Source organism: Melanostigma gelatinosum, assembly GCF_949748355.1.
Source record: "Melanostigma gelatinosum genome assembly, chromosome: 1".
NCBI classification, from domain to species: Eukaryota; Metazoa; Chordata; class Actinopteri; order Perciformes; family Zoarcidae; genus Melanostigma; species Melanostigma gelatinosum.
Window position 1 is genome coordinate 23,459,701 of NC_136634.1, and position 17,470 is coordinate 23,477,170.

Here is a 17,470-nt window from a genome sequence, read left to right on the forward strand (position 1 = left end):
ACAACTACATCAGTTCAGGATCTAAAATTAATATTTTTCTCCAAGATAACAGCCTGTTAAATGATGGTGTTCTCACCTGTTTAATGTGACTTTTGTTTCTGAACATCGCTGCAGTTTCTCTATGTCAGGGCTGTAAGATGTGACGTTGAGCTTCAAACAGGACTGCAGGCTGTCATCTGTGAGGCGGGAGCGATATTTTGCGCATCTCCAGCTTGATATTTTTCAGCAAATGCTTTGTTTGGTCTGAAAGTGTCTTTCAACATTCGATTTTTTGTTGTTTGCAAATTTCTCGTCACATATTAAGCATACAGGTAGGCCAGCGTTGTTGGCAGTGAACGCAAATAAATACGTCCACGCAGAATTAAATTCTCTATTTTCTTCCAGGAGTTTTCTTTTTTTGGATTTATCCATTGATAACCTCACCGAGTCTGCAATCACGACGAGCCACCTGCAGGGGAAGCTTGACGGCGACGTAATAGGATGTGACGCACATTTTAGTTGACTAAATATTAAAACGTTTTTTATTTTCCGTGACACAGTATCACCTCAAACTCCAAGATATGAGGTGTTCCCTTTGAAAGATTGTCCACTGACAAAAAACATAAAAATATATATTTCTATTTTATTTTTTATTTTTTGCACAAAGACTCAGGGAGCCGCAACAGAGGGGCGCGGGTTGCAGACCCCTGGGTTAGGCACACGATGATGCCCAGGATGGGTACGCATCAACACAAACAAAATGTCAGCACTACTTGTTAACATAGATGTCCTCGCGATAGAAACAGACAGCCGCTGAGAGCAGAATAGATGGCAAAAGAACAATCACTGTCATCGCAGGTATCCATGTGTGGGAGTGCACAGTAGTCATGAAGTCAGGGTGTGTGTGTGTGTGTGTGTGTGTGTGTGTGTGTGTGTGTGTGTGTGTGTGTGTGTGTGTGTGTGTGTGTGTCACTGTGCTCATCTTCTTGTGGGTTGGCTACCTGCGGTGCTGTACAGCTGTGACTGACAGAGGCAGAGACGCAAAGCTGGAGGGTGGTTAACACTGACCTTTATTACCATCCTACACACACGTGTGTTTTGTTTGTTCATGCATGTGAAGTCACAAGTGTTCACTATATGTCTGCTTTGCTGGGTTTGTTAATTATTGACATATGAGTAAATATGCGTGTTGTGATTTCGATGAGTTGTGTGCGCCCACCGTTTCCTGGGTGCTGGAAGGAAGGGGAGAACTGCTTGGCGGTGACCCTTGCCATGCGACTCTCCTCCTGGGCTTTCTGAGCTGCTCCCACCGCGGCCTCTGCTTTACCCTGCGCATGAGCCGTCCTGACGCACAGAAGACAGGGAAACAGACAGTGCAGAGTTGAATAAATAATTCAAACTTTTCACATTCAGAATCATTGGCTGGTATTGGTGTCCAGAACAAATTCTGAAATGAAAAATATATATATTTTTTTACATATATACTTTATTGATGAGAATGCACCATATGACATAAAAATCAAAGAGCAAGTGTTTTCATTTTTTGTGCACGTGTATAATGAAATGAAAAATATAACTGACCTTTGGGACATTAAAGGTGCCAACAATGCACCACAGTATTTGAGATTTTCACTGATATAGCCCTGGTTTAATATCAAGTTATCAACATAAGTTTCGATACACACAAGACTCAGAGGCAACCGGTTCACCTCCATTAACTTTGTATTCACAATATTCTTTGCCTGAACTAGGTCGCTTCCACATTGCGCCATTTTGTAATCTCATGCTTGTTTAAGAGCGGTAGTAAGATATCTTACCATTACTCGCTAGAAGTTTGTTATTAAGCTTTTGAATTGAAAAGCTGTTATTAAGTTTCAATAGTTTTTCAGGCGAGAAAGTAACAATTTAAATTCACAATATGTGATCCGTTTATCCAAATAACAGCTATTCGCTGGTTGTGTGAGAGCGGCCGGTTAGCGTGCAAAAAGCACTGCATGCGCAACCATGTGGTATTAAAATCATCATTTACACATGCCAACTGTGTTTCCAAAATGAGCTGGCTTGGTGTGGATGTGGATGATCTACTGCAGGAAGGCGGGGTTAGATGACCCACCAATTCTCAATCGCAGCTGTCTAACGAACATCTGACATTTTTTTATGGGAACTCAAATGATACATCTGCATACAGTCACATCCCCATTGAGCCACTGTCAATCATTTCTTCTCAGGTGCCATTATGACACTCCTTCATTCATATCTGAGTCATCTGCTCTATTGTGTGTGGTCGTGGCTGACGAATATTATTATAAAAGACACCTGAGCCAGATGGTGAGAAAAAAACAAACACACACACACAAACACAATGAACAGCGTGACACATTAGACGATACCTCACGCAGTAACTTATTTATTACAGAGCTGGAGTATGTATTGTATTCATCTGTTTAATCATTTGCCTGAAAATGTGTTTACTCCCACAACATAATTAATCTCTCTGCCTGTCTGTGGGGCTTTTCACATCTCCTTCATCCCTCTAACTGCTCCTTTTCAGCCTCCTTTTCATATCTCGCTCGCTCTCTCTTTTATTTCCTCCCATGTTCCTTTATGCCTCTTCCTAATTGCTCCTTCCATCTTTATCACAATCCTCTTGTCCCTGCCTTTCATTCTCTCTCTCTTTCTGGTTATATCAAATAGATATTTTCTCTCAATTACAACCCTCCTCTCAACTTTGTCTCCCTCTTTCCATTCGCCTATTTTTCGCTGTCTTTTGAGGGGCTCTCGACTCGTGTAAAATAACCTCTCCATCCTTCCCTCCCCCTTTCTCTCTCTGGGCAGTAACAGTCTTGATGCAGTGTTGCATGTCGATGGCTATTGATTTTTTTTTTCTCCCTCTCTCTGCCTCAATGTTTCTCTTTGCTCCTCGCTGCACACTCTGCCAGCGCTGCTATGCCAGGGCCCACAGTATACTCAACACCACCATGTGTGTGTGTGTGTGTGTGTGAGTGCGCGCCTGTTGGTCGCGGGGGAGGTGAGGTGTGAGAAGAGAGAAGATGACTGTCTTCCTGTTTCACATGACATAATCGCATGTAGAAATTTTGACAGGAGTCTCATATTCCCAAGGTTTAAAGGTCATGAATAAACTGCTTCCCATGCGAACGTATACTCTTGGCACAACCTGCTCTCACCTTGGTGCTCACACCAAGCCACAAAACACTCTATAATCTCTCTCTCTCTCTCTCTGTCTCTCCCTCTCTCCCTCTCTCTCTGTCTCTCTCTCTTGATTCCCCGCACAATTTCCTGTCCCACTACCCGGGGAACAACCTGTTTCAGGATGCATTTCTGCCTGGAGAGAAAAAGAGATGCCTGTTCAATGGAGGCTTGGTGATAAAACACACAACATTCTGTCCAAAGGAAAGGAGAAAAAAAAGGTTTGCAGATGTATGGCAAGATGAGAGAAAGTAGTGAGGTGATAAGGAGGGAGGAGAGTGCGTGACAAAGGAGAGGTACAGAGGGTGTAATATATAAAGGTATGGGGAGAGACTGAAAGGGAAGAAAGAAGATGGAGTGAAAAGGGGTTACGTATTCAATATCAATGAATCATTACCAAATGAAGTGCCCGAAAGATTGACAACCTCTGCATAAAAGCGAAAAGTAAAAAAGGGGGAGGTTATGACACAAAGGAACAGGGTTTATGAGAGAGATGGTCGAACTGTAATTTTAAGAGCCACACGCAATGGATGCATTAAATAGGGATGCAGATTATCTCCGCTCTGGTCTCATACTGGGCTGTTTAGCAGCCCCATAATGTTCACCATCTAATGGGCAAATTCTAAATATTCACCTCATGGAGGCATTAGAGAATACGTCAAGCAATCACCAGAGTCATTTTGCTTCATCCTCTGGGGACAATGAATGTCTGTTTAACATTTCATGGCAATTCTTTTAAAAATTGTTCAATCTGGACCAAAGTGGTGGACCAAACCGACAGGCTGCCATCCCCAGAGCCATGCCGCCAGTGTGGCTAAAGATACCAAACATATGCTGATTCAAGCTTCTCAAATATGGCGATTTGCTGCTTTCCCCTCTTCTATAACTGCAAATTGAATGTTGTCCTAATATTAAATAATTAGCTAGCTAACTAGCGTACGGCTGGTTAATTAGCTAGCTTGCTAATTCCACACAGAACGTGAACGTCATCTAGCAATGTGCATTCAACTACTGTGACAAGAGTGTGTGGATGAAGCATTAACTTGAAAAACTCTACTCATCTGGCTCCCTACTGTCCCTAACCTTACTACTCTGCTTGTTTTAGTCGTTACTACTGCAAAACCTCCCTGACTTCGAGGTCGGATTAGTTTATACGGAAGTTAGCCACAACGGTCGCAATGGCAACGATACACATAAAAATGTCCGCCACTACATTTTCCTGCTACGCTGATTTGAATGTGAATGTCCATTCAACTCCGATTTTAAGGGGTTGAAGGGGTTTAGCGAACATTCAACTTTACTACAGCAGGGCTTACACTTACACAAAGGTATGTGGAGGTTTAAAATGCTACATATAGCCCCGGGACACGGAGGCCAAGAGGACGAAAGAGATAAAGGCGGACAGCAAAGAACACACGAGTTACAGCAAGCATTAGATGAAAGAGATACACACACACACACACATACACACAAACACACGCAGGAAGACAAACACAGGCGCGCTGAGGTGAAGTGAGGAGAGAGAGTCTAATCCAGGACTCATGCTAAGCTACTCCATCATCTCTGTCTTTACTCTGAACCAGCTGATGAGGGTGATTCATACCTGAATAACTAACTGAGCTTTGCGGTGTGCATCACTGCTTAAGTGTATGTGTGTGTGTGTGTGTGTGTGTGTGTGTGTGTGTGTGTGTGTGTGTGTGTGTGTGTGTGTGTGTGTGTGTGTGTGTGTGTGTCTGTGTGTGTGTGTGTGTGTGTTTGTTGCTCGCTGATGAAACCAGGTCACAGGATTGCGGTGAATGGCTCCGTCCACACAGCACAGTGAGTCACCGGTGTGTTTATCTGGTGCCAACTAATCACAAACAACAACAACAACCAACTAATCACAGGTAGGCCTGACGCCACATCAGTTACATTAGCACATGTGACCGCAGTGATCAGGGCACATATGCGCCTATCATACACACACGTACAAATATGGGATTTACTGTAACAGCAGGCACGTGGAGAGCTGACGCAGGCTTTCTACCAGCTACGGGATTTGGAGCTGAACCGGACCTTTGACCGCTCTGCCTCCTGACATGGAATCGACGTTAAGAAGTTGGATAAACGTTCATAAAAAGCCTATGAACATATTTAGAAACACACACACACACACGCACTCCAGGAAAGTTGGACAAAGTGCTGCATCATCCTTGAACCAGATTGCTCTCATTTAGCTCCAAGAGCATCTGAAGCTAACATCCCGTGACTGTGTTTCACCTCTCAGGGTGTTCTCCTGGTGTTCCACAAGGAAATACCCTGCCGCACTGTTCTGGGACACAGGGAGAGAGAAGGAGAGGCTGTCCTGTCCCGGGCTATGCTGCTGTCTGAATCTGGGTTAGGCACTTCTGTGTGTCTGCGTATGTGTGTACCACAGAGAAAGAGCTGATTTATAGGCCAGGCTACAACTGTACTGGATGTACTGTACAGTTCGGATCATAACAGAGTGCCAACCTTTGTTTTTATTATCAGAGAAAACCGGCAACCCGCATCGCCTCCCTGGAACGTCTGCACTGAACTGCTATTCTGTTGAAGATTGCAACAAATTCCTTATCTATTTTATTGATAAGGTAACAGGTATTAGGTCTGGCATTCAGCCTGGGATCTGTTCATCTACTTGTAGCTCCTCGCAATCTCCTTCTGTTCTGGACTCTTTCCAGCCTATCAGCCTTCAAGACCTGATGGACTTAATTAACAAAACAAAGCCATCAACTTGCCCTCTGGATATAATACCATCCTCTCTATTTAAGAAAGTTGTGCTAACTATTGGCCCTGCAGTAACATCTATTGTCAATTCCTCATTGTCTACAGGAATTGTCCCTTCCTATTTCAAACATGCCACTATCCAGCCCATATTAAAGAAACCTAACTTAGATCCAGCTTTGCCCATGAACTACAGGCCCATATCAAAACTGCCTTTCTTGTCCAAAATTTTAGAGAAAGTGGTGGCCAAACAACTTACTGCTGCACTGGAGAGGCACAACATGTACGACAAGTTCCAGTCTGGGTTTCGTAAGCAACACTCAACTGAAACCGCTCTCCTGAGGGTTTCAAATGCCATTCTCATGTGTGCTGATGCAGGTGACTGCTCTGTGTTAGTTCTTCTGGACCTAAGTTCTGCATTTGACACTGTAGACCATGACATCCTGATTAAGAGGCTACGTGATTGGGTGGGCATATCTGGCATAGCATTAGACTGGTTTACATCTTACCTCAATGACAGAAGTTTCAATGTCTCTGTGGGTGATTTTGTGTCTGTTACCTCTCCACTGTCTTGTGGTGTACCGCAGGGCTCGGTTCTGGGGCCTCTGTTATTTTCCCTTTATCTGTTACCTTTGGGGCCGATTATAAAAAGCTATAATGTGTCCTATCACTTATATGCAGACGACATCCAACTCCATCTGTCATTCAAACCCAGCGAGGCATTCACATTAACTAGGCTCCTGGACTGTGTCAATGCCATCAGAGACTGGACGGCAGAAAACTGCTTGCAACTCAATGACTCTAAGACGGAGGTCCTAGTTATTGCTCCAGAGGAGTTTGTCCCCATGATCAGGCAGATTATTAGTCCACTCTCCTCTGCTGCCCATTGCAACCTGCGTAATCTTGTGATTTTCTTTGATCGCTCCATGTCATTTGACCCTCATGTTAAGCAGCTGTCCAGGTCATGTTTCTTCCATCTAAGAAATATCAGTAAACTGAGATCTGTAGTATCAACACCTGAATTAGAGATGATCATACACACATTTATCTCCTCTCGCATTGACTACTGTAACTCACTTTTCACATCACTCAGTGCATCTGCTCTTAACCGTCTGCAGGTCATCCAAAATGCTGCCGCCAGATTACTCACCAGGACAAATCGACGGTCTCACATCACCCCCGTACTCCGATCTCTCCACTGGCTTCCTGTAGCATCTCGGATACACTTTAAAATTCTCACCATCACTTACAGAGCACTTCACGGTCAGGCTCCGGCTTATGTAGCTGATCTACTTCGCCCCTATTCACCCGCCCGCACTCTCAGGTCAAATGCTCTAGGTCTTCTGTCAGTCCCACGCACACGATTTAAGACCCGTGGTGACCGAGCCTTTGAGGCAGTGGCCCAGAGGCTCTGGAATGCTCTGCCTGCAACTCTGCGCCTCGCAGATACTGTGGATGCTTTTAAAAGCCAGCTAAAAACCCACCTGTTTAGGCTGGCGTTTGTGTAAAAGTAAACCCATGTCCTAGACCTGCTCTTAAAATATGTTTTACATTTTTATTTTATTTTTTATTTTATTTTTTATTTTTTACTTTTCTCTGTGTATATAATTTATTGACCCTAGGGTCACATTGTGTTTGTTATGCTTTTAAATGTCTGCTCTGTTAAGCACTTTGTGATACTATTGTCTGTGAAAAGCACGATATAAATAAAATTCATTCATTCATTCATTCATATATTCAGAGCATCACCATTTTCATGGAGTTATAACATGTGCATCTTACGTTGAGACGCAGCAGTGTTGAGAGCCCTTCATGCTGCGTAAGACCTCATCAAAGACATAGAAAAATAAGTTTTGTTTTTTAAATCTAGTGTAAATTTAGATTGTTGACTACCTCTAAAGATTGTTGACTACCTTAGCAGGGCCGTCTTTCAATCAGAGGGTCGGCGGTTCAATCCCCGGCTCTGCTAGTCGCATGTCGATGTGTCCTTGAGCAAGACACTTAACCGCAAAATTGCTCCCGTAGTTGTGCCTACGGTGTAGAAATGTGATAGACTGTGAATTGTAAGTCGCTTTGGATAAAAGCGTCTGCTAAATGACTGTAATGTAATGTAATAATGTAGATGTGAGATGTTTCTAAGGAGACATCATCATTCTTGCTATTCTTGCTAATGTAATGCATCACAGAAAAGGTAAAGAGTGCAACAGGTGAAGCAGTCATCAGTGAGAAAGTCTGCGTACTCTAAACTCTTTTGGATTGGATCAGAGAAAACATATTCCTCTCTTATTGGAAGTATATAAACTCCTTTATTTATTTGGAGGTTTACGTGCCTTTCTCAAGGTGTTGCTGACCTCAGCTCTATAATTATTGGCAAAACACAAAGATCTCATACGCAGCACAAGGCTAGAGTGAGTGATCGTCTTATATTTGCTGAAATTCCCTTTACATTCGACAACAAACAATAAACCAAATGCTCTGAGGGGAAAAGAAAAAGATCTGGTATCCTTGGCTGTCGCGGGACTGAAATAACCTCGTCCACTCATGTCATTTGGCCCGAATGAAATGATTGGACCAACTACTGTACCTGCCTCTCTACCTGATCCAGTGGCGTAAGTATTTAGGACATGCCCCCGTGCCAGCTGGCTTACTCACTTAGGCTATTGTAATGGGAAGGTAGAGAGTTTCAAAAGAAAGCTATCAGGACTAGCTACAGTATGTTATATCGTCTCGTCACATGTTCAAATGGAGACTTAACCTTGGACAACATCAACATACATATTACCCAGAAATCATCATTGCATATCTGTGTTTGGCAAAAATACCAAAGCAAATAATATCAATTTAATTGAACTGTTACTTTATAGTTCATGCAGAATAGCCATACAATTGTATTATTGAGTGCTAATGACTGAAGAAGAAAAAGAAAACAATGACGGGGATGGGTTTGCCTTATCGAAGATTAGTATAGCAAATGACACCTATTTCAATTTTATTGAATTATTTTGTGAACACAGACATATTTCAGCAGTACAAATTTGAATCAATCACAAGGGCTCGGTCTCTGCGTCCCCACTGGCTCCAATGTAACCGCACAGCCTACACTGTGGCTGAAGGGACAGGTTGTCAGTGTTGCCGACTTGGCGACTTTCTCGCTAGATTTTGTCACTTTTGGAGCTGGTGCTGTGAGCTAGTTTCATTGGGACAGAGTTGGCATGGGTTAGGTCCTAGTATCAGTGACCCAACACATGTCTTCTACGACTACTTCAAACGGATCCCTCAAATTGCCCATTGAGGGACGGATAAAGAAAGTTTTGAACTGAATTGGAAGTAACAAGTCACAAACAATTGAACAACTCCAGAACAATTGCATGAACCCAACTTTATAGTGGATTCTATAAGGACCGGATGGCTTGAGCTGAATGTACAGACATTCATGGTCCCCATAGGCTAAAGTCTAATAACTTTCATACTTCGCTGACCTTTTGTTAATGTCCTCCCCACCAGCAGATAGAGCACCTGAGTGGTGCTTTGCCTCACAGCACCGCTAGCATGGCTGTAGACTCTCTCCTCTGCTACTCTCACTGCCCTAAATAAAAAGGGTTCTTTCAAGTACTTTTTGTGTTGAGATCGGTGTTTATCTACTTTCAGCATGCAAAACGTGGACCCTACTTTAACCAAGGACACTCTGTCCCACCCCCAAAAATAATTTAAGCTTTTTGTTTCACACGGGACAGGAACAGCCTGGCGAAAGTGGGGTTGTGGGAAATGTGGTTGTACCTTTGAGAAATACAACTTGCTGTCAGATAAATGCCATAATGAATATCTTGCCCATGTGTTTTCAATAATTGATGAAAGTATCACAATTGATTTGACAACGAAATATTGACAGTTTAAGTCAAATGTTATACCTTCAAAGAATACATTATAAGTTACTTGCTTGTTTTCTGTCATATGAAAAAGAACAATTTAATTTCTGTTTTGAGTAATACGTCCAAAAATGTTCAGCCTAGCTTAGCACAAAGTCAGGAAGCAGTGGGAAACAGCTAGCCTCCGCTGAAGCAACAGAAATATGCCCTCCACCAACTCCAACACTGTGTTATGAGGTGTTTTACGAATACATAGGACCGATCTCTGTACCACAGGGAGGAAACTTGACGATTTCCTCATCTACAAAGAGTAGAGTTTTCACCTCGTGAGTCTGTGTGTGAGTCATCGTGGCAAAATGTGTTCCTGGAGACGCAGTGTGTAGCAGGAACGACCTCAGGTGTTTATATTTCCGTCTGTCTGTCTGTGGAAAGATTTTGTGCTTTAATAAGTGAGGGCTCACATTCATAAAACCGCAAAAGAATGCTTCTCTGTATGTTTGCTTGGCTGTTTATTGCTTTGCATCGACGATCTGTTCGGAGGAATAGATTACCCGCTTTGTATATTAATACATCTATATTACAGCCTACATACTCTATTAGTACTGAGAGTATAAATCACACTGATAAACTCTTTATACATTGTATATGTTGTTAGTGTGGAGGTACACACAGCAAGCCAAATCATTTTCATAATATAATTCATACTCGACGACACTGATTTGACTTGAGAGGACGTGAACCAGGGAACCACGTTTTAAAAACAGAATACTTGAGTTAATGCTCTGTTGAAATATGCGAGGGACATTACAGTATTACGGTAAAACACTTCAAACTGTGAAAGCACTGACGTTAGACTATATTCAAATTGACAGGCTGCCGTATTTTACAACCTAACAAAAACAGCGCTCGAGGTCTCAATCTGTCGCGACGTGAAAACATGGAAGCAGATAAGCGGCGAGAGATCTAATCGCCGTAATATACAAACTCTAATGTGTCCACATGTCTTCCTTTCCTTCTCTTTCTATATCCACAGTGTGAGATGAGTTAGGTGAGCGGCTGTAGCGAGCTGTGGCCTCAGCAGAAGACTGTCGTCAGGACTAATAGGATTGGATCTTTAATGATTCGACTCGTGTGACCTCTTGCTTGTGTGCGTGCATGTGTTTGTGTGCGAGCCTCTCTTGCTCTCTCTCAGGTTGCCTGCCATTGTTGGCATAATGCGGAAATCTCTCTCAGCCTTCATTTTTTCCGTCTCACTTTCTTATTGTCTTTTTGTCTCTAACTCACACCTCTACACTCCCTTCATCTCTGCGACTCTTTGACACACTCTTGTGCCTTTTCTCCCTGGCGAGCTTGTCCTTCTGCGTCCCAAAGGGGGATCGTCCCTCGAACACGTGCCAACATGAATGCATACACTGTACATACATGTCAGTTACAGTTATCGACCATGATGTCGGCGTGTGTCACATTATTGATCTGGTTCAAGGTCAGCTGCTAATCAGATCCCACATTTTTTCAGACAGCCGGTTTCATTCACAAACTCAGTGTCACTATCCCGCTGTCTGAGGCTGCTTTCGCTCTGCAGCCGTTCACTCCAATTGTTGCTCGTATCTTTCCTTTGCAGGACAGGACATCTGTCTTACAACATAATCCAACAGAGGCCAACATGTGTGTTGGCACTGGGAGGCTAAGTATCTTCGTGGATAGCGCTTAAGTTACAGTCTCTGCTTCTTTTCCGTTGTTGGGTGTTGAAATACAAGTCACCGGTTGATTTTGTAGCAAATATCCACACAGTTGAGGATTGAAATTTAGGCTTGGTTAACACTTCCAGCAACTAAAAAACCCAAATTGAGAAAACAAATCCAATTAGATTTCATTTTCCAAGCCAAACGGGAATAATTACTTTTTTAAAAAGTGTTAATTTTTGAGTCATAATCAAACCTTTAGTTTTAGAAGTGAAAGTCAGAGGAGTTCCCAAGTATTTTCCTTGTTTTAAACTCAAGACCGTGACAACAAACTGTCAAAGATTGTTGTATTTGTCTAAAGCTGTAATCCGTAGGACAATGACCAGCACCTGAAAGAAATACTTTGACATTTTGGTATATATACGCATATTTGCTTTCTCGCTGGATTGAAGCCACTCTCATTCCCCCTGTTCTCCAATGTATTCGTGTCTAAGTGATGAATGGGAAGAACAATTTCTAAAATTCGACCAGTATCGAGCGAGAGGGCTGCGGCCACGACAATGAGCTGCAATGTGATCCTAAATTGCGCAATTGCGCAACGTCAATGTACGCCAACTTTCTGATGTATCCATATTCCACTATAACACAAGTTGCAGACTGTTAAAATGCTCTCGTGTCATTTGATTGGAATATAGTTGGCCTTACACTGACGTTGGGACAGAATGCTTGCTGCACACGTAGCATTATACTGTTGTTTGCTAGCAGACAGAATTGACAAGGAGGCACCTTGATGCAATACAAAGACAATGGAGAGCGATGGATTGTATTCCCCATCAGTGTGGGCGGGGCTTTATCCTCTTTCTCTATGCCTGTTGGAAGCCACCAGGAAGAGTGCCGAGCTTTGAAGCACATTTGACATACATTAGGAAAGAAACATCTGGGCCGAAGCGGATCATTTCTTTTGAGGTGAATCAACTTCCCACTCCAAACACTTTTCATCTGGATTGTTAGCTCAACCGGAGATCTGCTCGGACCTGCTGGTGGTTTGTGAGCTCCTTGGTCAGAACCATAGAGATCCTTGTATCAACTAGTAGTATATCTTACCAGGGGTTGTACTTAAACTTCTGACTGAAAGTACAAGTCCATTTAACTCTGATATTAACTTTTTCTTTCCTTAAGCAAATACTCAAGACTGTTGCTATGGTATGAGAGAAATACGGTTTAAATAACAATACAGCCAGTGGGGACCCAACATAGATATTTCACTTGTGACCTTCTGTGATACATTTGAGAACTGGTTCAGGGGCAAACCGTCTTTTAGCAGACATAAATTCAACTTTGGAATAAGATTCCTGTGAAGCAAGCAGCCAAATTGTTGGCTCAGTGTGTATCCCCAGATTGAACTCATCATCCAAATGTTCACCTTGACACTTGTTCAAACCTTTTTCTCACCTTTTTCTTGTTCAAACCTTGTCGTACAAGCCCAAACTGCAAATAATGTTTGAAAAAAGAAGCTTTGACAGCACGTGCTGCCACAAAACTACTGTGCCCATGGCCCTCTAACCTGGTTCCTTGAAACAACAAGGTCTGGGACCAAAATGGGTCACAGGCCTACTTCTGATGGGTATCGATGTGTATCCATGGCTACAGGTCCCAGGACAGCTAATTCATTTCTGAGTCCTGAGCTGAAAAACAGAAATTGTTGCTTTATATTCCGGTCCAAACGTTTCATGCTGCTGTAAAGAAGGTCAGGGCACGCCCATTGACATCGTAACCCCAACTGTGCTCATTGTTTTAGCTCAATGAGCAGAGTTAAAATGAGCGCCGGCTCTCATTTCCATTCAGCAGAGCAGCTTCATCAGAGTCTTAACAGCTTCTGACGGTCTCGCTTCGCTTGCTGCTTCACTTGTACCGTCACCCTACTTTCTTCTCAACCCTAATCCTGTGTTTAATCTGTCATTGATCTCAATTATAATGCCAAATTGGGCCATCCACAAGGGTTTACATGTGTAGAGCCAACTCCTCCATTGATTCAGACACATGGAGACATCAGTAAAGGATAGGGTTCAGAATTATGAGCAGTTCTCCCTGAATCCCAAATCCAATAAATCCAAGTTTTTTAATACAACAATAAATACATATCGTTGTGAAACATTATTTTGGTCTTGCACACAGATGGTTATTGTTACGTCCGTAGCCTGCACAGCTGTTGTAGTTGTTTTTTTTAGCCGTGTACAGTAGTGCCACAAATTGATGAACAGCTATACGCATAACGACGAGACATAGCAATGAACTTGATGAATGAAATCATTTATGGAGGGAGAAGTTAACTATCCATCGCTGACATGGGGCCTGATGTCTTAAGACCTGGTGAACATCCAGCCAAAATTCAAAAACGTTACTGCAGGTAGCGGGAGAAGTGGGGAGGTAAATACCCGTGGATCATTACCGCCTTACAAGATCCAAACGAAGCGTTTCGCAAAGTCTGCAGGAAAGACTATACTACTATTAATGTAACTATTGTTTGTTGACACTGAATGTAATGTACTGGAGCCCACGCACACAATGGCAATGTGAACACAGCCACACCCAACTCCCTCGTCCCGAATGTCACCCATTTTCATCTGGCTCTCAGCGGAGTGTAAACGGAACTACGAGGCGTTCGTGATGTCCGCACATGTCCATGTAAGCGTCCGTTTGGGAGTGTAACCGAGGCTTAAAATGGGAGGTGAGGAATATTAGAAATGGAAATTACGAAATCGGTTTGCTGATTTGAATCCTTTCGCTCAGTTCACTTCAAAGTTCCGAAGTCACTGACTATGTAGTTAATTTACTTTTTTTCTAACCCAAGCAATCAGTCAGTGAAGGCATCACCGCTCATACAGCTGCAACATTCAGCGCTGATTCTGACTGTCGTCACTGCAGCAGTGCATTCAGGAAGTTGCTAGTTCAGAGTGTTACTTTCAGTTTAGTACAAAACTGGGTCCATACGAATATTGTTTATAAGGTTAATGGCTAAGCAGCCATTTAATGACAAGACAATTATTACATTGTGATTGTCTTTCAATGTCTTGCATGAAACCTTTTAATGAGGAAGTAACATGTTTATTGCCGCTCCAGTCTCCACTGTTAGAAAGCTACCGATTCAGTCAGTGACAATGGTGATTCAGTGTAGTCAGTTCAGCTTGAAGATTGTGTGTTAATGATTTGTTTGGACATGCTCTGAACACCTCTTGTGGAAATGTGAAGAAAGACGTGAGTGGTGTGAGTGAAGCTATTAGTACCATTAGTGTTAACGGTCATAGGTGCAAAGAGGAAACTGTAAAAAGTTGCATCAACAGTTTGATAAATCGTAAATGCTCATCATTGCAGCGTGGTGTTTTATGCAATAGACTGTTGCATAAGCTTTGGCAAGTTGGCGCATCTACAATAAAATATGACCTGACTTTACAGGTTGACCTGGCATATTTCTAAATCCTGATTGGTGTGCAGAAGTACACCAATTTGTGACATGACCTTTTCCAACAGCCCCAACCACTAAAAACCAGTAAAAAGAGGCAAACAAAGAAAACACATGAAGAGAAATCTCTCGTGTGCAATAAGAAAATCAGTCTAACTTTGGCAGGAATGTTTGTGCAGATTTAGGGATATCAGGCACTTTCAAGGGCTATGTCAATTTAGATTACACGTTAGCCATGACCGAGTCAGCATACACACACAGACTTTTACTTCAACTAAAGGAATGGAGGGAAATGACAAACACAAGAGACAGACTCATCCACAAACCACCATAAGGCCTCTACCTGGACAGAGCGATCTCCGCCTTCTGCCGGGCAATGTCGGCTGCTTTCTGTGCTCCCTCCACGGCTCGGTCCACCTTCTCCCTGATCTTACTGGCCCGGAGTGGGATGAGGTTCTTCCTTTTGCCGCTCACCAGGATGTTCTGTTTGTACTTCCCTTCCTCTTTCGTGCCATCGGGAAACGCGGTGCAGCCGTAGCCGTGGCGCTTGTTGCTAAGCCACTCCCCCTCGTACTGGAGTCCGTCGGAGCGCCGGCTCACACCGAATCCGGTCCGCTTGTCGTTCTTCCACTCCCCGCAGTAGGTCTCCGTTGCCGTGGCGTCCACGTCGTCGTCTGCGACGGCCAAGTCTGCATCTGCGTCTCCGAGACTGGAAAGGTGAAAGGTCGCATTGGGTTGGCTGGTGTGTTCAGTGAATAATCCTACATCCTACAGGTAAGCTATGAGAGCGCTACCAGATTGTGCACTAAAATAAAGCTGGAATCTAGAAGTGGTTAGCTTAGCTTAGCATAAAAACTGGAAGCAGGGCTGACTCTGTCCAAAGTTGAAAAATATGCCTACCACCACCTCTAAAGTTCAACAAACTGATATGTTGTGTCTCGTTTGTTTAATTAGTACACAAAGACAGGGTAAAAATATGAATTTGTGATTTTAGGGGGAGTTACGAACAAGTTCTGTGCAGCACCAGTTACAGCATGGGTTGCCAGGTATGGTCTGTGAGCATGGGTATTTCTTTACAGGCATGACGGAACGAAAGTTTGCAACCTCACCATGACAACAACACTCCCGGAAGGCCGACTTTTGCTTGTCAAGAAATACTTCCCGAAGGAAATTCCCCCGAAATGTTTTTGTATATTTCTGTGTTGTACAGATCAAATAAATGAGATACGATGTAAACATCTAGACCACCGTTTCGTCGTGTTCACTCAATTGACATACTTATCCCGCAGACATGAGATTGATATAAGTCGCAATTTGGAGAGAAAGAAAGTAAGTGTATTCCTCAAAATGTTGAACTATTCCTCGTACTTTAGTGCAAAACATCCTGAAACAAATATTAACATTAAAATAAAATCCCAGAATCCCAAATGGAAAATTCTTCTATTTTTCAGGATGTCTTATGAAGAATGTACATGTCAAGAACTTGACCATACAGTCACAGTGCTTCACAGACATTCCCTTGGCCCTGTCTATTCATATGACACCAACCCCTAGTTTAACACTCCCTCATGGTGAGCCACTGCACAGTCCTTCTGAAGTTTGTAGGGAATAAGAAGTGTTTTGCTCAACGAGGATTCACAAGCTTGTTTTCGTCTCGCCTCCTCTGGCCCATTAATTAGATCTCTACTTCCCTTTAGTATGTTTTCACTGGCCCCGGCAGAAGATTTAGCCCTATAATCTGTTCAAATGAGAAGAACATTTAACACATTGGTAAATAATTGATTAATCGCAATACATCACATAAAATGTTCGTATTTGATCTTGCATTCATACACGAGCCCCCGGAGGCTTTTATTTGTACGTGTACAGCAGTGAGCTGCTGACTCGTGTTGTCTAGTAACTGGTGCCTTTTCAATCCAGCGTACTTGGAATTCGACACCAAGTCTTTCCTGCAGTACGCGACTGATTCAACACATTCGAGTCAAGGACGAACCCAGCAGCACGTCCGCTCTGTCTGACTACGAGTTGTCCAAAGAAAACCGTGTGGACAACAGCGGAGCGGAAAGACGAAGACAACAGGCTTATCGCTGTATATCACAATGTAAAGCTTTTATCCGGCCAGCTGACCAGTAAGCTGACCTTTTTCACCTATTGGCCCCTTTGGGCCGCGTGCCAATCCATTTTACAGACACTTATGTAGGACAGGTGCCTGTTGTTGCCTTATTGGCCTTCACATGAAGGCTGGCTTCTCTTTTCGGTACGTCATCCTTCCTTGTCCTCTCACTCCACCTTCCTCCCCACTTGCATTCATTCCATTACCTCAGGACAGATATGACACACTCTTCTCTCCAATTAGTAAAGAGTTGCTTGTTTTGTTTTTTAATGAGTTTTCATTTTCACTGCGTGAAACAGGATTCTGGGATTCTTGAGGAAGGGTTGGGTGGGTTGCCCCAAAATCATATGAATGCATGGTAAAAGATCATTTCGACATCATAATATGTGGAGAAACAGTTTAGTGCATTCAAATCATACAT

General features: G+C 43.0%; 1 protein-coding gene across 1 annotated transcript in view; it reads right to left on the reverse strand.

The window, feature by feature from the left end:
• jph3b (junctophilin 3b) overlaps positions 1 to 17,470 on the reverse strand; it is a gene marked incomplete at both ends in the record, with an annotated part of 43,900 nt that overhangs the window by 12,756 nt on the left and 13,674 nt on the right. The window contains 2 exons of the mRNA XM_079290705.1: positions 1,199 to 1,323; positions 15,280 to 15,645. Of these exons, the coding sequence (XP_079146831.1) occupies positions 1,199 to 1,323; positions 15,280 to 15,645 (491 nt within the window). The remainder of the gene's footprint in view (positions 1 to 1,198; positions 1,324 to 15,279; positions 15,646 to 17,470) is intronic.